Below are 24,550 nucleotides of genomic sequence, written 5' to 3'. Positions count from 1 at the left end.
TGTGGGAAACATTTCTAAGGGAATTCAATGGTATTCGCATCTGGCCAGCACCACCTGTGTCGAACAAGAGGCTGCAGCTGTACACCGACGCAGCAGGGTCTTGTGGTTTTGGAGCATATCTAGAGGGAGAATGGTGCGCATCACAGTGGCCGCAGAGCTGGGTCGGAGCAGGGCTGACCAGGAACATGCTGCTGCTAGAGCTGTTCCCGATCACAGTAGCGGTGGAGTTGTGGGGTAACAGGTTAGCCAACAAAGAAATAACCTTCTGGTGCGACAACCTGGGGGTGGTTCAGGCGGTCAACAAGCAGAGTGCCTCCTCCCCGCCAGCGATCAATCTGATCAGGCATTTGGTATTGGGTTGCCTGCGGCACAATATTAACTATCGCGCCAGGCATGTTCCGGGAGTGGATAATATTATTGCTGATGCCCTCTCAAGGGGAAAGTGGGAAGCCTTTAGGGAAGCGGCACCACATGCACAGCGGCAAGAGTTAACATGTCCACCTCATTTATGGCAGATTGTAAAAGGGATGTGAACAAGCTGGTGAATGACTCGTTATCAAGTTCAGTCCAGGAGCAGAGAAGAGGTGCAGAGGTTTAAATGCAGGTTTTAGATTTATAGGGCGAGGGAAGGTCATGGTGAGGTGGCGGGCTACGGTTCTAGGAACCTAGCGTTGGCGGAAGTACTGCGGGCCAGCCAAAGTTTGGCGCCAGGAAACGGAGGCACCCCAGAAGAGGGGGTGCAAGATCCAAGGTCTGGCGTCGAGGGGGGCAATTGGGGGGCCCCGGGCGGTTACAGGTTTCAGTTGCGAGATGGGGCCCCCCTCCCCGGGCGGCTTGAGTCAGTTATGTTGGAGGGCTGGTGAACCGCAGTGCTATCTTTGCCACCTAAGAGAGTAGGATTATATTTGTAATCTTATTCATAAATGTGACCTTTAATTCGCCATAAATAAATGACTCAGTTTGATTATTCCAGGTGAAGGGAGAAGGAAGGGGGGTTCTTAAGGGTGGGTTGCTTAGTCTGTTACGGTAAAAAGAATGGCGGGAGCATCAGACGCTCAGAGGTTTATAAGGGTGAAGAAATGAAGGTGCTGAATGTGAGAACAGGAGGCTGTGCTGGTATCTGACTTTATAATTAATGACAGAGTAATATCTGCTTTACAGACTTACCTATTGTCTATACGGCACATGCTGCGTGTGACAGACATCTCCTCCCCCTGGCAGAGCCTACAAATAATCCAATACTTTCTAGACAGTCCCTTACTTCCCTCCCTTGGTATTGCTGGGGAGAGAATTGTCTGCTGCATTTAGCTGTTTGTTTCATTTCCAGCACATCATCATTTCCACTGATTGCAAACAAAGACGTAGGAATACAGATGCCCAGCAGCAGCAGCAGCAGCAGAGGTACAAGGTACTGTAGGCAATAGTCTGCTCAGAATAATACAGGATTTGTACTGATATATGCACAATATAGCTTGTAACCTCTGTTCTTGCAGCATAAAAGGACCGTTTTACAGATGTTCTAGTACTGGTTTATATGAATAAGCCTTATATATTGTAGGATGTAAAGTAAATGTACCAGAATCCCATATGGGTAGTGTACACTGTGGACTTGTTGGGTTCTAGCAGGGAGCAGTATGTATCTGTCTATGTCCCTCTGTGAATGTGTAGCCTTGTTCTGTCGATCCCACTTTCCCTGGAAACGCATCATTCTGTTATTGGGACTGGGTACATGGGAGTCGGTGTAGCTGGCAATGCGAGAACACACGGAGAAGTGAGACAGAAGCCTGCAAAATGAAATCATATATATTCCATATTAGCTTCTGTGTCTGCATCTCATGTTCGTATCGTTTGATGGGGAAGTTAGAAGTGTTCATTTGAATTTAGTTCCCCAGTGAAGTATCCTGAGCACTGCACCCCAGGACCATGCTCAGAACACCATTCCCCAATTATAATATTCTGAGAAGTCTTCCCCAATGTAGTGTTCCAGGCACGGCTACCCAGAGGCGTAACTAGATATTCGTAGGCCCCATAGCAAAAGTTTGTAAGGGCCCCCTATTTAGCAACTGATGGTGATAAATGTATGCAAAACATATTAGTTTGACAGCAAAGATGGGCCCCCTTCAGCTCTGGGCCCCATAGCAGCTGCACCCCCTGCACCTATGGTAGTTACGCCCCTGCGGCTACCCAGTATTGTATTACAAGGGGTGTTCCCCAAGATTGTGTTCCGAGCACTGTTCCCCAATGAAGTATTGCAAGAACTGTTCCCCCGGGTTGTACTCCAGGTACTGTTCACCAGGGTAATGATCAGAGCACTGTTCTCCAGGATTGTGTTCAGTGCACCATTCCCCAATTGTAGAACTCTTCTACAATGTAGTATTTTGAGCAATGTTCCCCAGGGTAGTGATCAGAGAGCACTGTTCCCCAGTGTAGTGATCAGAGAGCACTGTTCCCCAGTGTAGTGATCAGAGAGCACTGTTCCCCAGGGTAGTGATCAGAGCACTGTTCCCCCAGGGTAGTGATCAGAGTGATGTTCCCCAGGGTAGTGATCAGAGCACTGTTCCCCCAGGGTAGTGATCAGAGTGATGTTCCCCAGGGTAGTGATCAGAGCAGTGTTCCCCCAGGGTAGTGATCAGAGCACTGTTCACAAGGGTAGTGATCAGAGCACTGTTCCCAAGGGTAGTGATCAGAGAGCACTGTTCCCCAGGGTAGTGATCAGAGCACTGTTCCCCAGGATAGTGATCAGAGCACTGTTTTCCAAAGGGTAGTGATCAGAGAGCACTGTTCCCCAGGGTAGTGATCAGAGAGCACTGTTCCCAAGTGTAGTGATCAGAGCACTGTTCCCCAGGGTAGTGATCAGAGCACTGTTCCCAAGGGTAGTGGTCAGAGTGATGTTCCCCAGGGTAGTGATCAGAGAGCACTGTTCCCAAGTGTAGTGATCAGAGCAATGTTCCCCCAGGGTAGTGATCAGAGCACTGTTCCCCAGGGTAGTGATCAGAGCACTGTTCCCAAGTGTAGTGATCAGAGCAATGTTCCCCAGTGTAGTGATCAGAGTGATGTTCCCCAGGGTAGTGATCAGAGCACTGTTCCCCAGGGTAGTGATCAGAGCACTGTTCCCAAGTGTAGTGACCAGAGAGCACTGTTCCCAAGTGTATGGATCAGAGCACTGTTCCCCAGTGTAGTGATCAGAGCAATGTTCCCCCAGGGTAGTGATCAGAGCACTGTTCCCAAGTGTAATGATCAGAGCACTGTTCCCCAGTGTAGAGATCAGCGCACTATTGTTTCCCAGGATAGGGATCAGAGCAATGTTTCCCCAGGGTAGTGATCAGAGAGCACTGTTCCCCAGGGTAGTGATCAGAGCACTGTTCCCCCAGGGTAGTGATCAGAGAGCACTGTTCCCCAGTGTAGTGATCAGAGCAATGTTCCCCCAGGGTAGTGATCAGAGCAATGTTACCCCAGGGTAGTGATCAGAGCACTGTTCCCCCAGGGTAGTGATCAGAGCACTGTTCCCCAGGGTAGTGATCATAGAGCACTGTTCTCAAGTGTAGTGATCAGAGAGCAGTGTTCCCCAGTGTAGAGATCAGAGCAGTGTTCCCCAGTGTAGTAATCAGAGCACTGTTCCCAAGTGTAGAGATCAGCACACTATTGTTTGCCAGGATAGGGTCAGAGCACTGTTCCCCAGTGTAGAGATCAGCACACTATTGTTTCCCAGGATAGTGATCAGAGCACTGTTCCCAAGTGTAATGATCAGAGCACTGTTCCCCAGTGTAGAGATCAGCACACTATTGTTTCCCAGGATAGGGATCAGAGCAATGTTTCCCCAGGGTAGTGATCAGAGAGCACTGTTCCCCAGGGTAGTGATCAGAGCACTGTTCCCCCAGGGTAGTGATCAGAGAGCACTGTTCCCCAGTGTAGTGATCAGAGCAATGTTCCCCCAGGGTAGTGATCAGAGCAATGTTCCCCCAGGGTAGTGATCAGAGCACTGTTCCCCCAGGGTAGTGATCAGAGCACTGTCCCCCAGGGTAGTGATCAGAGCACTGTTCCCCAGGGTAGTGATCATAGAGCACTGTTCCCAAGTGTAGTGATCAGAGAGCAGTGTTCCCCAGTGTAGAGATCAGAGCAGTGTTCCCCAGTGTAGTAATCAGAGCACTGTTCCCAAGTGTAGAGATCAGCACACTATTGTTTCCCAGGATAGGGATCAGAGCACTGTTCCCCAGGGTAGGGATCAGCACACTATTGTTTCCCAGGATAGGGATCAGAGCACTGTTCCCCAGTGTAGAGATCAGCACACTATTGTTTCCCAGGATAGGGATCAGAGCACTGTTCCCCAGGGTAGGGATCAGAGCACTGTTCCCCAGGGTAGTGATCAGAGCACTGTTCCCCAGGGTAGTGATCAGAGAGCACTGTTCCCCAGGGTAGTGATCAGAGAGCACTGTTCCCCCAGTGTAGTGATCAGAGAGCACTGTTCCCCCAGTGTAGTGATCAGAGCACTGTTCCCCAGTGTAGTGATCATAGAGCACTGTTCCCAAGTGTAGTGATCAGAGAGCACTGTTCCCCAGTGTAGTGATCAGAGCACTGTTCCCCAGGGTAGTGATCAGAGCACTGTTCCCCAGGGTAGTGATCAGAGAGCACTGTTCCCAAGTGTAGTGACCAGAGAGCACTGTTCCCAGTGTAGGGATTAGAGCACTGTTCCCCAGTGTAGTGATCAGAGCAATGTTCCCCCAGGGTAGTGATCAGAGAGCACTGTTCCCCCAGTGTAGTGATCAGAGCACTGTTCCCCAGGGTAGTGATCAGAGCACTGTTCCCCAGGGTAGTGATCAGAGAGCACTGTTCCCAAGTGTAGTGACCAGAGAGCACTGTTCCCAGTGTAGGGATTAGAGCACTGTTCCCCAGTGTAGTGATCAGAGCACTGTTCCCCCAGGGTAGTGATCAGAGAGCACTGTTCCCCAGTGTAGTGATCAGAGCAATGTTCCCCCAGGGTAGTGATCAGAGCAATGTTCCCCCAGGGTAGTGATCAGAGCACTGTTCCCCCAGGGTAGTGATCAGAGCACTGTTCCCCAGGGTAGTGATCAGAGCACTGTTCCCCAGGGTAGTGATCATAGAGCACTGTTCCCAAGTGTAGTGATCAGAGAGCAGTGTTCCGCAGTGTAGAGATCAGAGCACTGTTCCCCAGTGTAGTAATTAGAGCACTGTTCCCAAGTGTAGAGATCAGCACACTATTGTTTCCCAGGATAGGGATCAGAGCACTGTTCCCCAGGGTAGGGATCAGAGCACTGTTCCCCAGGGTAGTGATCAGAGCACTGTTCCCCAGGGTAGTGATCAGAGAGCACTGTTCCCCAGGGTAGTGATCAGAGAGCACTGTTCCCCAGGGTAGTGATCAGAGAGCACTGTTCCCCCAGTGTAGTGATCAGAGAGCACTGTTCTCCCAGTGTAGTGATCAGAGCACTGTTCCCCAGTGTAGTGATCATAGAGCACTGTTCCCAAGTGTAGTGATCAGAGAGCACTGTTCCCCAGTGTAGTGATCAGAGCACTGTTCCCCAGGGTAGTGATCAGAGCACTGTTCCCCAGGGTAGTGATCAGAGAGCACTGTTCCCAAGTGTAGTGACCAGAGAGCACTGTTCCCAGTGTAGGAATTAGAGCACTGTTCCCCAGTGTAGTGATCAGAGCAATGTTCCCCCAGGGTAGTGATCAGAGAGCACTGTTCCCCCAGTGTAGTGATCAGAGCACTGTTCCCCAGGGTAGTGATCAGAGCACTGTTCCCCAGTGTAGTGATCAGAGCAATGTTCCCCCAGGGTAGTGATCAGAGCAATGTGACCCCAGGGTAGTGATCAGAGTGATGTTCCCCAGTGTAGTGATCAGAGCACTGTTCCCCAGTGTAGTGATCAGAGCACTGTTCCCCAGGGTAGTGATCAGAGAGCACTGTTCCCCAGTGTAGTGATCAGAGCACTGTTCCCCAGTGTAGTGATCAGAGCACTGTTCCCCAGGGTAGTGATCAGAGAGCACTGTTACCAAGTGTAGTGACCAGAGAGCACTGTTCCCAGTGTAGTGATCAGAGCACTGTTCCCCAGTGTAGTGATCAGAGCACTGTTCCCCCAGGGTAGTGATCAGAGAGCACTGTTCCCCCAGTGTAGTGATCAGAGTGATGTTCCACAGTGTAGTGATAAGCGCACTATTGTTTCCCAGGGTAGGGATCAGAGCCGTGTTACCAAGTGTAGGGATCAGAGCACTGTTCCCAAGTGTAGGGATCAGAGCACTGTTCCACAGGGTAGTGATGAGACCACTGTTCCCAAATGTAGGGATCAGAGCACTGTTCCACAGGGTAGTGATGAGACCACTGTTCCCAAGTGTAGGGATCAGAGCACTGTTCCCAAGTGTAGGGATCAGAGCACTGTTCCCAAGTGTAGGGATCAGAGCACTGTTCCCCAGGGTATTGATCAGAGCACTGGGAACTCATTGCCGGTGGGGGTGATTACAGCAACTAGATGCATTTTTGTCCACTAAAGCCGTGTATACAGGGCAGCGATGTTTGCTAATATCGCGGGCAATATAGTCGCTGGTGACCATATTGCCAGTGATGGGAGTGTGCCCCTGCGATAAATCGCGGGGTGCGTGCTCCCGTTTTCTGCCCTGACCAGCTGATTACCTCTGGTCGCCGATGAAAAGGGGGCATTGAGCGCCCCGGGGCAATATATCGCCCCGTGTGTACGCACCTTAAGGGAATCCTATAGGATTCCCTTAGTGGCCAAAAACGTGTTCAGTTTTGATCTAAATTCATTAATTGCCCCAACTTTACTGCTCTAAGGCCCTTATTCAGATCTGATCGCAGTACAAATTTGTTTGGAAAATGGGCAAAACCATGTGCACTGCAGGTGGGGCAGATGTAACATGTATAGAGAGAGTTAGATTTGTGTGAGTTATTTTGTTTCTGTGCAGGGTAAATACTGGCTGCATTATTTTTACACTGCAATTTAGATTTCAGTTTCAGCACACCCCACCCAAATTTAACTCTCTCTGCACATGTTACATCTGCCCCACCTGCAGTGCACATGGTTTTGCCCAAACTATCTGACTTGTATCTACTATAGATATGACTTACTCAAGTCAGTAGTTACAAGTTAGATAGGTAAACTCGATGTACTAATATCTTTTTCCAGTCTTAGGGCCTTATTTTGGTTCATTCTTTCTGACAAAATCCTTCTTAGATGGACAAAACCATGTGCACTGCAGGGGGGGCAGATGTAACATGTGCAGAGAGAATTAGATTTGGGTGAGTAATTTAGTTTCTGTGCAGGGAAAATACTGACTGCTTTATTTTTACACTGCAATATAGATCTCACTTTGAAGTAAAACCACACCCAAATCTAATTCTCTCTGCACAAGTAACACCTGCCCCACCTGCAGTGCACATGGTTTTGCCCATCTAAGAAGGATTTTGTCAGAAAGAATGAACCAAAATAAGGCCCTTAATTACTATGACCCATACCCAGGCCCCATAAACAGATGACAAGGGGTATAAAAAAAATATGTAAAACTGCCATGTACAATAAAAACTTTTCTATAAAAAAAAAAAAAAGACTTTGAACATAATTTATTATTTATTTATAGGTTCTTATATAGCGCACACAGATTCCGCATCGCTTTACAGAGAATAATTATAAACAAAAACATGTACCGAATTATAGTACAAGACAGTTTAGGACAAGTACATGGTAAATATGGATAGTTGCATCAGGAGACAGGACAATGAAGCAATCATCAGGATGGCAGAGGTTTATATATTCTAAGAAAGGCACATGAGGAGAGAGGGCCCTGCTCGTGAGAGCATACATTCTAAAGTGGAGGGTTAGACAGGCAGGGGTGACACAGAAGGGGTAGACGTGGCCATAAACAGGTTAAGATGAGAGATGGTCGGGTATTATGCAGGAGGGTAGGAAGAGGTCAGCTTAGTCTTTGATATTTTAAGTCTAAAAAAGCGCTGGGTCATCCAAGAGTAGACAGCAGAGAGACAGTTGGAGATATGAGTGAGGATAGAGGGAGAGAGATCAGGAGAGGAGCGGTAGATTTCAATATTATCAGCATAGAGGTGAGAGTGGAAGTTGAGTGAGCAAATAAGCTCCCCCAGAGAGGACGTATAGAGATAGAGAAGAGGAGAGCAAGAATAAAATGTTGGGGGACACCTACTATCAATGGAAGAGCAGGGGAGGTGAAGTCATTACAGGTACAGCTGGGCATTTCCAAAACTAACAGTGCAAAATACAAGCATTAACAGTGATAATAAAAGTTGCTTGCAGATGTAAAAATGATGATATTATGGTTGAATAGCCAGATTAAGTAGCCAGGAGTAGTATGTTGTGAGAATGAATTGAACTCACGCAAAGCAGTCTTTGGTTTTCTCAGTTGTTGTTTTCTGTCCTTCTGTTACACTTCAGTGGAACGCCAGTATAACGCAGCAGTAATATTTAAATTATGGCGCACTTTAAAAATGATGCACTTCAAAACTATTATGCACACAGCCTATACGGCCCACAACCTATGTAGTGATCTTTAAATGCATGTGCACTCACCCAATCCCCAACCCCCCTACTACAATGAAACAATAATAATCTAGCTTACATAAACACCCATGCATTCCAAAATAGCATGTGACATTAAAGGCCCCCATATACTATGCGATTTTGGACCGATTTGAGCACTTGGGCCGATAAATTGCATGAAATCGGCCCAAAATCGCATGTGTTTCACATTTGATCCGATGCGCGGTCCCGTGCGCATTGGACTGGATCAGGTGGTCAGACGTGCAGCATGTACGATCAAGTCCGACCTCCTGCAGCGGGCTGGCAGTGGCGGCTCTTGAATGAGTTGCGGGGGGGGGGGGGGGGTGCCGTGAGGAAGACGTCCAGCTACGGCGGTGATCATCAGCTTTCTGGCACTGCCGCGGGCAGGCGGTGGTGGTAATCAGATCAGTGCTGGGGCGGGCGGCCGTGACCTGATCATCAGTGTCCAGTCCACTGTCCATCGCCGTAGCAGGCAGGCTGCAGCGGCATTTACAACATTAAAATAACATGTCAAATGACTGCCCGGCTAATGATTGGCTGAGATAGAGCACTCTCAGCCAATCAGTGGCCTCCCTCCGCGGCCGCTGATTGGCTGAGAGTGCTCTATCTCAGCCAATCAAAAGCCGGAGAGTCATTTGACACATTAATTTAAAGATGTAATAGCTGCCGCTGCCCGGCCGCTGCGGCGCTGGACAGTGGACAATGATGATCAGGTCACCACGCACTCCCCAGCCGGCCACTCATTTCAGAACTGCCGCCGCCTGCCCCCACTGCTCCTCACCGCCCTGCAGCTCCCCGTTGTTGTTTTTTTTACATGTAGAAAATGGCACATCAAGTCCTCAATTGTATGTGAGCCTCCCGGAGTTATTTATTATATATTTACAGTTTCTTATATAGCGCAGCAGATTCCGTTACAGTTTCTTATATAGCGCAGCAGATTCTGTTACAGAGTCTTATATAGCGCAGCAGATTCCGTTACAGTGTCTTATATAGCACAGCAGATTCCGTTACAGAGTCTTATATAGCGCAGCAGATTCCATTACAGTGTCTTATATAGCGCAGCAGATTTTGTTACAGTTTCTTATATAGCGCAGCAGATTCCATTCCGCTTTACAATAGTAGACAGTGATAAAACAAACTGGGTAACAACAGACAGATTTGGATGTAAGAGGGCCCTGCTGCAAGCTTACAATCTATAGGGATATAGGAGGGAAACACAAGGACAGGCACCAGTAATAGCATAGCAGTCCCACCAAGTTACAAGTCCAGAAGGAAAGCTATATAATACATAAGTTTGAAAAAAACTCAGGAGCCCGAGGTGTGCTCCCTACCACCAGTGCTGTGCCTAAACACGTGCAAAGGGGGCCGTGCGATCGAATGGGCTTATCTCCCGAAGGAGAAGGGCCCCGTTTTTCCCCTAACCCCTCTCAACCATAAGGCCGAAGGGGGAAAATAGGGAACGGTGGGTCCTCTTCGCCGAAGCTTAGAGAGACCCTCTTTCCTCAACCCCCGGAAGGGTTAGGACGGTGGGTCCTCCGCACCCGAAGGTTTGGAGAGACCCTCAGTGGACTTCCCTCCGCCTTGCGGCTCGGGGTCGTCCTCGGGGGGACCGCAGCTCTCCCCAAAAGGCGAGAGCTTTGGCACATTGGGGAAATGGAAGGCCCGTAAGGGTCGACCACACTACCCAAAAAAACGTGACACACTACAGAAAACAGAAAACGTGTAAAAGTGCACGAACGTGAAGAGAGGAAAAGAAATAAATAATAAAGAGGACCCCAGCCAGAAGGCCGGGGTGGGGGTGTGAAAAATTGTCCTACCCCATCCAAAAGGACAAGGTAAGGACGTGCAGCCTATCCTAGAGGGGGAAGTGCGCAGTGCAAGTGCTTACTTGTGCCAGGTGATTTGGGGATCACCCGTGCAGGTTCAGCACCCCCGAGTTTCCCCGGGGGCACAGTGCAGCCTTGGACTCCAGGCAGCCGGCCAGTCGGCGTCCGACCAAGTGTTTCTCCGCTCCACCAGTAGGCCCTTTCCGACCCCCGGCATGGGAATGGATACTCCACCGGGCTTTTTCGGTGAGTCTCCCCCGCAGAGAAATAGACCAACTGAGGAAGAAGAAACCACCTACTCAGCCCCGACGTTTCACCTCTCCCAGGGATTGAGTACTGGGCTGGGCTTTTCGCTGTCTCCCTGGCCGGGGTCCAATGTACCCCCCGGGCAGTGAGCAATCTACTCGGTCCCAGCTTTTCCCGTCTTCCTGGGAGTGGATACTAGACCGGGCTTTTCGAGTGACTCTCCCACAGAGGCAAAGACCCCTGAACAAGAGCCCCATCTCAAAGCCCGATGCTTCTCCCCTCCCTACCAGTGGAAAGAATGGTATTCCCTCCCTAGCAGGGCATCGATACTCAGCCATTCCTAGCACTCGCCCAGAACATGAGGTGATTACTAATCCTCAGCTCAGTAACAAGATGCTACGGTACTGCTTTTCTCTATTCTCTGCCAGGGGGCGGTCCAGACCCAACTGATAAGAACAGATACTACACTTGATCTTAGCCAAAAGGCAGAGAAGCTATATAATACATAAGTGCCTCAGAGGGTTATGCATGTAGTACCAAAATATGATAGGCTTGCCTGAAGAGGTGAGTTTTCAGGGAACGCTTGAAAGTTTGGAGACTAGCGGAGAGTCTTATTGTGCGTGGAAGGGCATTCCATAGGATAAGATATTCCTCCCTTCACATAGGCAACAGAGATTTGCTTTTTAACTTTAAGTTTGTCAATAACACATTTCTGATATCTAAAGCAATGTGCAGAATGATTAATTACCAAAGCATTTAAATAATTCGAGCACCTGAGGTGGAATAATCTGCAGCCCAGCCCATACCAAGTATCTACATAACTGTTGGTTACCAAAGCATTTAAATAAATCCAGCACCTGAGGTGGAATAATCTGCAGCCCAGCCCAGACCAAGTATGTACATAACTGTTGGTTACCAAATCATTTAAATACGTCCAACACATGAGGTGGAATAATCTGCTGCCCAGCCCAGACCAAGTATGTAGACTGTTACCAAAGCATTTATTTATTACCAGTTTCTTATATAGCGCACACATATTCCGCAGCGCTGTACAGAGAATATTTGAACATTCACATCAGTCCCCGCTCTAGTGGAGCTTACATACTATATTCCCTACCACATGTACATGCACACACAGACATTCTAGGGCAGTGGTTCTCAAACTCGGTCCTCAGGATCCCACGCAGTTCATGTTTTCGAGGTCACCCGACAGGTGCACTCATTACTGACTGACACATGTTAAAATATCCACAGGTGGAGCTAATTATTTCACTTGATTCTGTGAGGAGACCTGCAAAACATGCACTGTGTGGGGTGACTTTGAGAACCTGTGTTCTAGGGTTAATTTTGTTGGGAGCCAAGGAAAGCATTTAAATACGTCCAGCACCTGAGGTGGAATGATCTGCAGCCCAGCCCAGACCAAGTATGTAGACATAATTTATACTCATGGGGTTAATCTTTGTTGTTGCGGGTGATTATTTAGCGCTGTTTATCATTGCGGTTGAGAATCAACTATTTCCAGGCGGCTGTCAATAAAAAATCTCAAGGACGGCTGGGGCACACTCAGACTGCGGCGGCGATACTAGCCCAAAATGATCAGAGCTAGGGGCCAGATGTATTAAGCCTTAACAAGTGATAAAGTGGAGGGTGATAAAGTACCAGCCAATCAGCCCCCAACTGCCATGTAACTGTCTGTTTGAAGAATGACAGTTAGGAATGGATTAGCTAGTCCTCCATCAGCCACCCCTGTGTCACTTGTTATGGCTTCACAGTAGGTGACATCCGTCTCTGAGTACAGGTCTGCTTCCTGTGATAAGGAACAGTCCTCAAGTCTTTACTCCCAAAACAATGATCATTTCCGACAGCAGAGAAACCAAATGTCCAGAAACAATAAATCTACATTCTTGGCGTCACGTAGGTTTATTTATAATTGGAGATAGGACTTTAATATGGGTCCACCCTTCGCCCCACTAGAACGTAATCTCTTGCAAGCAGCTCTCCTTCTGGGGACTGTACATAATCTGGGGTTATAGTGATGTATGTTTGTAAGGTTGCCTGTTACTGACCCGTATGATCACCCGTGTACTGTAGGCGCACTATGTGAATTGAGTGAGGTGCAGTCAGGTAGGGATGGCCATCGTTGCCATTGCCATCGATGGTTGCCATCGATGGCAATTCTGCAACTGGCCATCGATAGTGCTTAACTATGCAATGGATGACCATCGATATTTTTACATATTGATGGTCATCCATTGTGTTTGATTGATTGGCCTGTGGGCCATTCAAAACACGGGGGCGGGGCTTTGCGGGTGCGGGGGGCAGAGCTATGCCATCGATGGAGGGAAACCATCTGGTTCTCCCCCATCGATGGCAAAAGTATTCGACATCGGCCATCCCTACAGTCAGGCAGCATTTCTGTGAGACACCAGAGGAGGGGAGACTCACATGCAGGCGTGCTGTGAGTAGTGGTGGCTCCTACCTTATAGTAGGAGGGGGCTGTCGCTGACCATAAAAAAACCCACCCCCGCTGCTCCGGGCCAGTCTCTGGCTCCCTGACGCCGATGTGGTGCCTGTATAGTATGGATGACAGGCACCAGTACCGGCTCATGCACAGTATCAATGTAGGTACTGCGCATGCGCAGGGCTGCCATCACAAATTCTGGGGCCCGGGACTGACAAAATGGCAGGGTCCCCATAGGGGAAAGGTGGGCGGAGCTGTGGATAATGTAGGTGGAGCTACAGTGGGAGCATAGCATGTTTGTGCTGTATGAGTTCCGCCTCTGAATTGTGCTTGTTTTGTAATATGTTCCATATACTGTATATGTAGCTGTCCGCATATAGTTAAATCATGGCTGACTCAAGTACCTAAAGCCCCAACCCCTTCTTATATACATAAATGCCTATTACCCCATCCCCCTTATACCTATTACCCCCACCCCTTATATACAGGAATATACTATCATCAAATTCCACAGAAAGATTATATAGTAGTATCTGCAGTATACACCCCTCCCCCCCACACACACTTCTTATATACTTTTAAATACATATAACACACCTTATATACACTTCCTTGAGTCTGAATGCAATATCCAGGTCTGGAGGCACATTAGATGAAGTTGTAGATGGGTGAAGCCCTGCTACTGGTTTACACACAATACCTAGCAGTGCCCGGCGGGCTTGGGGAAATGGCGCCCGGCGGCTTGGGGAAGCGCCCCCCCCACCCTGCGAACAGCCGCGGAGTGCGGTGAGCGGTAAGAGGAGGGCTTCTCACTAGCTCCTGGAAAAGCAGAGGAGGATTCAGCTGCTGCTGTCTTCAGAGAGCAACGGCGGGTCCTAGTGACCGCCGGCTCTATCTTAAAGAGACAGCAGCAGTGCTGCAAGTATAACTCCTACAACGCTGCCATCCGGGCCCCATTCCTGTTGGGGCCTGGGACTCATGTACCCCCAGACCCCCCCAATGGCGGCCCTGCGCATGCGCCTGGATCTATGGTCTGCTTCAGCCAATGGAAGCCAACGAGGCATCCCAAAGGGAGGGATCACCACCCAGTGTGACTGCCTTGGGTGACTGGCAGGTCGGACTTCAAATAGGAAGGCACTGCCAGTCACAGTCTCACGGGACGCATCTGGCTTCACTTGGGCAGAGCACATTTTTGGATTTTACCTGGGGGGTGGGGGGGTGTTGCAGTCCATAGGTAAAAACATCCACCTGTTGTGGCCCTTTTTTGGGTGCCACGATATCCGGATATCTCATAGACAATGTCTACTGCACTGTGAATGGGGGGCGTAACCATCTCATACACACGTCCCATTCTCGCCAACTGGTGCACCAAGGCGGGGCGCTTCAGGAGCAAAAATAGCCGTGTCTGTAAACCTTTAGGTGTATATCCAGCGCACCGGGAACAAAGAGAACCATGGCCCCATCTGTATCTGTCTAATCTGTCTGGTGGGAACAAGAAATCTGGTAATATATGGAAGCAAAGGGCAACCAACCATTTGCTCCAAAACACTGAAAAAAATGGTACTTGTTTCCTAGCACGGCCACAATCGCGGGCATCGTGTGCCTTAACTTTAAGGCACACGATGCCCGCGATGCCCGCGATTTCCTTTGAAAAAAGCACAACTCGGGTACATCGCGTCGGTCGTGTGCCTTAAGAAGGCACACGACGCGACTGACGCGATGCCCACGATTTCCCCATAGGCTTCAATGTTAAAATATTTTAACATTGAAGCCTATGCGCGCCCGACGCGATGCCCCCGATTTCTCCATAGGCTTCAATGTTAAAATATTTAACATTGAAGCCTATGCGATGGACCCGATTTGTCCATAGGCTTCAATGTTAAATTATTTTAACATTGAAACTGAGTCCATTTAACATGGACAAAAATGGGAAAAGGCCGAATATGGGCCATTTCTCATTGGGTATGGCCCCGGCATGTGTGTAAAAAATAATGGCCCCCCATTGTGGCCGGCACCCCCACGATTGACGCGAACCCGAAGCGTGGCGAGCGCAGCGAGCCCGAGAGGAGCGGCGGTGCGCGTCCTCCGACCTTTTCATTCCCCTACTATCCACGTCGGCGTGGAGTTGAGAATAGATTAGTGTGGCGAGCGCAGCGAGCCACCGAGCCCGAAGCATGGCGAGCGCACGCGGATACCTGTCAAGCCGGCGAGGGGCGTCCCTCGCGGCCTTGACAGGTATCCGCGTCCACTCGCGGGGCTCGCTGCGCTCGCCACGCTTCGGGCTCGGTGTCTCGCTGCGCTCGCCACACTAATCTATTCTCAACTCCACGCCGACGTGGATAGTAGGGGAATGAAAAGGTCGGAGGACGCGCACCGCCGCCCCTCGCGGGCTCGCTGCGCTCGCCACGCCTCGGGTTCGCGTCAATCGTGGGGGTGCCGGCCACAATGGGGGGCCATTATTTTTTACACACATGCCGGGGCCATACCCAATGAGAAATGGCCCATATTGGCCCTTTTCCCATTTTTTACTATGTTAAATGGACTCAGTTTCAATGTTAAAATAATTTAACATTGAAGCCTATGGACCCGATGGACCCGATTTCTCCATAGGCTTCAATGTTAAATAATTTTAACATTGAAGCCTCTGGAGAAATCGGGTACATCGCGTCGGTCGCGTCGTGTGCGTTTTGGTATGCACCCGACGCGACCGACACGATTTTTTCCGACACGACCACCACGATAGAAATCGTGGTGGCCGTGCTAGGAAACAAGTACCAAAAAAATTAACAAAACGGTTATTTGGATAAATTCGATAAAGCAAAAAACATTTATGCAATAGAGATAAAAGAATGCATCGCATGCTACGAACCACAGAAATAATCTGTAATGAAACTATAAAATTATAATCGGTATATGGAAAATAATAAGAAAAAATTTAAATCTCCCCAGCAACTCGTTTTTGTCCCTCATTGTAATGAAGGAGCTGCTTTGCGTTGTCTGTTTGTTCCTGATGTGTTATCTGATGCTCTTACGTAATTGTGGCCTTTTCGATGGTGGACTATTAATGTAGCTAGCTGTATCCACTGGATATTTTTCCACCGTGGTTAATATCTGGTAAACACTTAATTATAGCCTCCTTAGTAACTGTTGCGCTCACCAGAAGTAACCTTTACTCAGTAATTCTCCAGAGTTTTTCAACACTAATTGCAAACTTGCACAAGTATTAGTGTTGATGTGAAATCCAGCAGCAGCAATGATGTGTCCATGGGGATCGCAGCACCTGATTAATATCCTTTTATCTGCACTGTACAATTAGTCACATTTTATTCAATATGGGGCGTGTGTGGACCCAGAAAACGATAACCCAAAGGATTGTCTGGATGAAATTAACAGTTGGTACTTGAATTCTGTTTGATGGAATTAAATAATTTTATTGTAATAACATTTTTATATATATGGTGGTTCAATATCTAATCTTATCTTATCTATCTATCTATTGGTCAATAGGTCAACATAAAAACTCTCGACACAAGCAAAAGGTCAAAAAAAGACTTGTTCATACAGTAATTAAGAATGTCGACTACTAGTGACAGCGGTAATGCATGGCACGTGAAGTCATGTGAGGGTACGCATTACACTAATTTTGGGTCCATGCTGCCAGATGTCGACACAGACACCCCCAAAAGCATGAAAACCAGTGTCGACTTTTTCACGTGTCGACCGTTTCCATGTCAACCTTTTTATTTGTAAACATTTTTCAATGTCGAGGTATGTTGAACCTTTTCACGTGTTAACTTTGTTACTGTCGACCAACATTTGTCGACCTGTTGATTTTGACCTAGACACGGTCTATCTTTCAATCCACACAAGTAAATGCTGTCTGCTTTAGTTTTACAATGCAATCTTAAATTCAGTTTGAGCACACCCCACCCAAATCTAACGCTCTCTGCACGTTACATCTGCCCCACCTGCGGTGCAGCAGGGTTTTGCCCAGTTGTGTGCTTTTTTTTATTTTTTTTTGCTTTTCTAACAAACCTTAATCAGACTCTATGCTTTTATTACTTATTTGTAGTTTATTTATTTGTGAAAATTGAAAATACATATGACATGGATAGAAATCCCTGCAAAGCCCTTTTAACACTTTGAGTGCCAACATCTCTGCGTTAGATGTGCAAAATATCCGCTAAAAATACCAGCGTGGCTCACATGTGTTATATAAATTCAAAAAAAAAAAAAATGTGTAAAAAGAGATTATATTTCCTGTATAAGGTAACATTACGGGTCATTATGAGGAATAAAATTGTTTGCTTGGCATTTTTCAAATTTTGACAAATTCACTATGACACTCAAAGGGTTAAAGGAATGGTACTAATACAAAGTCATACAAATCTTTTTTTTAAATAACACGTAAATACTGGATGGCCGTAATGAACCGGGTGCTATTGTTCTGTGCCCGTCTTTTGTCCAGCGTTCATTCATTGCTTATTAGGATTGAACTGACCCCATTTGCCCTGCCAGTTCTGCCGCTTCACCAAACCAGGGTGGCACATTTCAGAAACCCTGGCAGAGAGTACCAAGCGCGGTGCAGAGCTGGACGGTGTATTGTGCTTCGGTAACAGGAAGGGATGATTACGATAATATTCCAGCTGAAATGCCTGGATAATTACATAGAAGGGTTGAGGTAAACAAACAGCTATTATTGCAATGAACAGTTATTCTACAGTTAAACTGTGATCTAATTAGGAATACCAGACCTACAGCACGTTACTTAATAAAGGCCCTATTCATTATCAGGGGCCATTTTGTGGTGGTGGTTACTAAATGGAACATTCCTCTAAGATCAGAGTTGGCTACTCTAAAAAGCTGACCGAGATCCGTCATGGACCCCTAGTTTTAGGGTGCCATGTTGGCTAGGTGCACCCCCCTCCCCTGTGAACTTGCAGAACGTTTACCACACAGTGGATCCGCCTCCTCATCTTTCTTGTCTTGCCAAGGAAGAGGAGCAGGTGGCAAACACGGAGCAGAAGGACCAAGAGGCAGCCCGTTGAAAGAGGAACTAAAATCTGTAATTTATTTCTCTTGTCACCTGCTCCGTTGTCTGTGGGGCTATTATTTGTTCCCACGTACTGGTACTGAAACCCATGACCCAACCTATGAACACACCTTAGACCAGTGCTGGGTTTACGAGCTGATCCCGGGGGTCAAACTTCCAGGGGTCGGCAACAAAATGCTGACTCCATGAAGCCACACCCCTTATGTAATGTTAATGGGGCTCCGGCAAGGCCATGCCCCTTAATGTAAAGCCACACCGCCTTTTCATGGGGTCTCTTGGCTGCGCCAGGTGTCGCCAATCCTGGTGACCAGTGGTGACTCCAGAGGAGGGGTTGCAGCACAGTTCAAAATTCAAATAGGGAAGTTTAGGATGGCAGTTGGTGGCAGTGGGTGTGGCTCCCCTATATGAATTTTGAACTGTGCTGCAGCCCCGCCTCTGCAGCCGCCAATGCTGGTGACTATGGATGCCAATCCCGGGCCATTTTTTCAATCCCGGGATTCGAGATTGAAAAAATGCCAGGGGGTAACTGAATATTTTTCTAGTATAAAAATGAGTTACTGCAGGGCTCAAGTCCTCCTCCATACATGCTCCCCGTCCACTACCCTGTGGCATACTCAGTGGCGGCGTGGCTCTGTAGTGGTGGCACCGTTGCCCATCCGCACCCAAGTGGAAGACCGGCAGCCCCTCAGGGAGGCCCTCTCTGTCTCTACAGCCCGGCATGCCCTCCTCTCGGCCCGCTCATTTCCACAAGCCACTGCCTGGATTACCCGTTTACAGTCCTCCTCTGCTCTTAAAATGGTGGGCGGGTGGATAGATGAGGCTGAAGGAAATAAGGTCCAAAGTGGAGTCCCGCAAGGTTCAATATTGGAACCCACCTTGTTTAATATACTAATGAGTATTACTACTCATAATGAGTATGATATAGGAAGTGACATAGTGAGTAAAATTACAATATTTGCGAACGACACGTAATTGAGAAAGGAAATTAACTCAGGAGAGAATATGGAAACAATACAAAGTGACAATTAAACTGGAAAGGTGGAAAATGCAGTTTAACGTTGATAAATGTAAAATAATTTATTATGGGAACAAAAATGAATTCTGCTGTAGAGAAGGACTTGGGGGTCATCAAAAATTGTGTAATAGTGCACACTGCTCAAGTGCGGCAGCAAAACGGACACTCGCATGCATTAAAAGGGGAATGGGATGCCAATGTGATAGTGCCTTTTACAAGGCATTGGTGAGACCACACTTGGACTACTGTGTTCAGTTCTGGGCACCGCACCTTAAAAAGGACAAATTAATTGGAACAGGTACAGAGAAGGGCGACTAAGCTAGTAAAAGGTCTCAAATCGCTAGAATACAAAGATAGGTTAACCAGGCTGAATATGTTTTCACTGGAGAAATGGAGGTTGAGAGGTGATATGATTAGTATGTTCAACTACAGGACTGGGAATCATATAGAACTGGGAGATGATTGGTCACTAACAGGCCTATACTTAGGACACACGGGCATGTACTGAGGCTCGTGGAAAAGAAATTCCGTACTGAATTAAGAAGAGGATTCTTCACCATTAGGCCCTTATTCAGATCTGATCGCAGTACAACTTTGTTCGGAAAATGGGCAAAACCATGTGCACTGCAGGTGGGGCAGATGTAACATGTGCAGAGAGTTAAATTTGTTTGGGGTGTGTTGAAACTGAAATCTTAATTGCAGTGTAAAAATAAAGCAGACAGTATTTACCCTGCACAGAAACAAAATAACTCACACAAATCTAACTCTCTCTGCACATGTTACATCTGCCCCACCTGCAGTGCACATGGTTTTGCCCATTTTCCAAACAAATTTGTACTGCGATCAGATCTGAATAAGGGCCTTAGAGCAGTAAAATTCTGGATCTCATTGCTAGTGGGGGCAATTAATTAATTTAAATCAAAACTGAACACATTTTTGGCCACTAAGGGAATCCTATAGGTTGAACTTGATGGACTAACGTCTTTCTTTCAACCTTAACTACTATGTTACTACTGTATGTTACTATGTATGTATGTATGTATGTATGTATGATAGGCTCAATAGTTAGTGCCACGTGTATAATACCCACTAGTGCAGGGGTCAGGAACCTTTTTGACTATGAGAGCCATGAAAGCAAAATATTCGGAAATTTTTTTCAGTGAGAGCCATATAATATATTTTAAAAGTGAATTCAACTAAATGTCAATATAAAACGCCTCTGAATTTATTCTTTTAAAATTTAAAAGAATAAATTCAGAGGCGTTTTATACTGACATTAAAAATTAAATAATGTTGTTATAATACTCACCATTAATGCGACTTCTGGTGCTGCATGGATTTGCTGATGTCTTTGTAGTCTGGTTGGTACTTGGTGAGGTTAAGCTTCATGCAAGCGTTGAGACTTTCATCCGTTAAACGTGATCGTAGATTGGACTTGATGTTTTTAAGATGTGAGAATGACTGCTCACATGCATACGTAGATCCAAACATGGTCAACACAGCATTACTCACACGCTGCAGTGTGTGGTATGTGACAGGAAGCGCGTTCCAAGTTTTGAGAATCAGCTGGTCTTCGGTTTGAAGTTTTTTCATTTCTGTCCACATGTGCTTGCTCGCCAACTCCGCTTTCTGTCGTGTGATTCTTTCCAAATCTTCATTCAGTGACTTGAACTTGTTCACCCACATGTCTGAGGCCTTCAGGTCAGCCACTTCTGCTTCAAAATCTCTGATGGAGACACCAGCAATGTAACTCAGATCGGCTGTGTTTAGTGAACACTCGGTTGGATGGGTGATGAACTTAAAAAGACTAGCGTGCTCACGAAATTCTCCAAAGCGCGCTTTGAAGGACTGTAGGAGACTGGATGTGAAGCCAGCTAGCTGGTGGAGATCCAAGTTTTGATTGGGATCACTTGCTGTGCATGCATCTTTAAACTGGCTCAGTTTTTCAAAATGTAGTAAACGACCTGTTTCAAGATCCATAATGAAGAGCTCTAGCTTGTTTTCAAAAGCAAACACAGCTTGTTGAAGGGATAACACTGTATTTCCAATGCCTTGCATTTTCACGTTGAGCTGGTTCAGATGTTCAGTCATATCTACGAGATAGTAAAACTTGAGGAGCCACTCAGTATCGGCTAGCTCAGGATGCTCGATGCCTTTCATTTGAAGGAAAGTCTGGATTTCGTTCAGGCAAGCCGCAAAACGGCTAAGCACCTTCCCTCTTGACAACCAACGCACATTGCTGTGCAAAAGCAGACCAGGATAGTTATTTCCAACTTCATCCAGCAGTGTTTTAAACTGGCGATCATTTAAGGCTCGGGCAACAATAAAGTTGATCACACGAATGACCAGCGACATCACTTCGCCAAACTGCCCGTCACACATCTGAGCACAAAGTGCCTCCTGGTGTAGAATGCAATGGAAACTTAGGATGGGTCTATTTTCATGTTCACGAAGAAGCGCCACAAATCCTTTGTTTTTCCCCACCATACACGGAGCACCATCAGTACACACTGAGAGAAGTCTATCCATAGGTAGATTTTTTTCTTGAGCAAACTCCATGAAAGACTTGAATAAATCCTCACCTCTTGTGGACCCTTTTATTGCCAGAACAGCAAGACTTTCTTCGCGCAGTGTGTCACCAACAGCATATCTTGCAATTACGCTGAACTGCGACAAATGGCTCACATCTGTCGACTCATCCAAAGCCAGGGAAAAGAACGGCGCTGCATTTATGTCCTTCACTTGCGTTTCCTCCACTTTGTTTGCCATCATGATGGTACGATCATGAACAGTTCTTGCCGACAGAGGCATGTCTTGTATCCGTTTGATTATCTTGTTTTTGTTCGGAAGATCATCAAAAAGTTCATTGGCTACATCCAGCATGAACTTTTTAGCATACTCGCCATCTGTGAATGGTTTTCCGTTCCTCACTATTGCTAAAGATCCAGCAAAGCTAGCGGAATTATAGTCACCTTGCCGGGACCATACGCGGAGTTGCTGCTGGCTAGCTTGCACCCTGCTCAGTAGCTCTTGGCACGCTTTCTTTCTGCTGTCTCCCACAGGGTATTTTGATGCAAAGGTAGCATGGCGCGTGTCGAAGTGCCGCTTTATATTTGACCGTTTCATCGATGCAATTTTGTCATTGCAAATTAGACACACCGCAGAACCTGCTCTCTCCACAAAGGCAAATTCTTCGGTCCATTCGTCCTGAAATGTACGATAGTCGTCATCTTTTTTTCTTTTCGCCATCTTGTGGGCGGCCCTGTGAGCGGTGGTAGATTATAACTGCTGAGAGTGTAGGGGGGTGGTGCTGTGGATGGTTGCCCCTACCCAGGCTTTCTTCAACCGCAGGACCTGAAGAGAAAGGGGTCTCCTCTGATTGATTAAGCCAGGCCCAAAATCTTAAATAAGAGAGGGCATATCCCAGTGTAGGTTTGAGGTGAGGCTACTCGAGTCTCCTCCTGGGCATTAGCTGCTGCAGCTACCCCCTTGAGTCTGTCTGTTGTCCCTATCTGACAGCAGCAAGGAGTCAGGAGGGGCTTGGATAAAGGGGTATACGGGAGCTCCAGTGAACTGGCTGCCTATCAGGGTCCCCGCAAGTCCCCTTCTTACCAGCACACCAACGGTCCGCAGCGCGTCAGCCACGCCACAGCAAACAAACTCCGGGTCCCCGCCGGGTTCCCCCGCGTCTCTTGGGGCCACAAGGTGGAGGTGAGGGCACAGAGAGTGCTGAGGAGAATCTTCCGGCGGTAGAACCGCCGGGCGGGAACACAGATGCCGCCGGGCTCCTCTCCTAATTGAGCTCCCGGCTTCCACCACCGGACCAGGCCACAACCTGCAAGCGCACTTAAAAGTGCACTCCGGCTCCGCGGCTCGGGTCGGTGGATTCAGGATGGTGGTAGGTGGCCTTGGGAGGTCGAGGAGGGTGGGTATCAGGGCAGGTTCAGGGCGGATAACGGTGTCCTTACGGGAGCTCCTCTCAGCCGCGTCCGGTCCGAGCGCCAGCCACGCCACGCCTCCGCCCAATTAAAATAATGGGCGAGCCATATGAAGTCATCAAAAGAGCCACACCTGGCTCGCGAGCCAGTGGTTCCCGACCCCTGCACTAGTGGGTCTAGTTCTAGAGTATAATCATACAGTATAATATACATAACAATCACGGCAGATCTAGAACACTATCATTTATTCTCCGTCTATAATTCTGTGTTCCGAGTGTTCCCGTTGCACACGCTGTGCTTTGGTTATTTCGTATGCTAAGCGTGTAGTCAGCAGCCTTCTGCTGGCAATCTCTATAGGCAGACGATCAGCATGTGAATGGGGTGTGTGGGTGAAGCGGGAAAGGCAGACGATCAGCATGTGAATGGGGTGTGTGGGTGAAGCGGGAAAGAGAACTTGCTTTCACTTCCTCTATGGTGCACATTCTGAACATGGGGACAAATGTGTTTCTTTAACATAATATGGTCCTGTTATATACAGTGGCAGAAACAAAATTATACCCCTTTTTCATCTGCAAGCCAGGTCGCACATGGGATTTTGTACCCGGCTACAACCTGTGTGCGACTAACCCATTCACACTAGAGTCCCCACCCAGCATAATGCCGGGAGGGTGCGGTCACCGGGAGGTGGGGTCGGGGAGGTGCTGGGAGATGAGAGCATCTCCCAGCGCTGGCTTTTGCACTGTAGTGAATGGGACCCGGGTCGCATCGACTCCGGTTACCCGTTTACACTACACAGTGACCCAGGTTGAACACGCATTCAACCCTGGTCGCTACCAGAAATGCCGTGTCTCACGACCTGGGTTATTTCTACAGGGAGCGTTTCCACCTGCCTAAAATTCCAGGTTTTGCGCGCTCCCGGGCAAAAACCCGGGATATTTAGGCTAGTGGAAAAGGGGTATTAGATATGGTCAAAATGATAACGTAAAGCTGCTATGATTGGTCTCATACAGGATTTTTTTTTTAATTATGTGGTATGTTTTACACCTCTAGTTAGACCCTACTGCGCTGCAGATGGGGAAGATGACACATCCACAGAGAAAGTTATTAGATAGATCGAAAGATTGACATCATATGGTCAACGGGCATCAACCGGGTCAAAAAAAGGTTGATAAAAACTTTATATGGTGTCATTTTGTATGTTTCATCACCAGTGATACCAGTTAGTGGTAATGTAGGACCTATCAGACTCGCTTCACTCACCACCCTCCAGGCAAGGTGCATTCTTACACTGCCCTGCGGCCGGCGCAGGTTACACTTCCCAATAATAGCCCACAAAAGTTTGATCAGTGAATTTTTGCCACATATGGGCAAAAAAAGGTTTTGTGGGGTCTTCAGAATTTATTCAGTAAAGCTTATGTCGGCCATATGTGTCGACCATTACTCTGTGGAACTTTTACAG

The 24,550-nt window shown here is 47.7% G+C and overlaps 2 protein-coding genes and 1 pseudogene across 9 annotated transcripts in view; 1 reads left to right on the top strand and 2 right to left on the bottom strand.

Moving 5' to 3' along the window:
* The first annotated feature begins 1,247 nt into the window (after positions 1 to 1,247).
* B3GALT5 (beta-1,3-galactosyltransferase 5) overlaps positions 1,248 to 24,550 on the top strand; it is a 42,393-nt gene continuing 19,090 nt past the window's right edge. For 2 of the 8 annotated variants that reach the window (XM_083171682.1, XM_083171676.1), the window contains exon 1: positions 1,248 to 1,401. The gene's annotated coding sequence lies outside the window, so the exon portion shown is untranslated. Of the gene's footprint in view, positions 1,409 to 16,592; positions 16,854 to 24,550 lie in introns of all 8 variants that reach the window. The other 6 variants (XM_083171681.1, XM_083171675.1, XM_083171677.1 and 3 more) reach the window with 5 other exon arrangements.
* LOC146060883 (U2 spliceosomal RNA) lies at positions 10,983 to 11,122 on the bottom strand (annotated as a pseudogene).
* Positions 17,212 to 21,795, bottom strand: LOC146059447 (general transcription factor II-I repeat domain-containing protein 2A-like). The gene is made up of 2 exons (XM_083171674.1): positions 20,463 to 21,795; positions 17,212 to 17,740 (listed from the first exon to the last, which is right to left on the bottom strand). The coding sequence occupies exon 1, from the start codon at positions 21,710 to 21,712 to the stop codon at positions 20,465 to 20,467; it is 1,248 nt and encodes a 415-aa protein (XP_083027800.1). The 5' UTR covers positions 21,713 to 21,795; the 3' UTR covers positions 17,212 to 17,740; positions 20,463 to 20,464.

The sequence above is a fragment of the Crinia signifera genome, chromosome 2 (assembly GCF_055691185.1).
Source record: "Crinia signifera chromosome 2, ASM5569118v1, whole genome shotgun sequence".
Classification (NCBI taxonomy): domain Eukaryota; kingdom Metazoa; phylum Chordata; class Amphibia; order Anura; family Myobatrachidae; genus Crinia; species Crinia signifera.
This window is presented reverse-complemented; position numbering and strand designations above follow the sequence as displayed.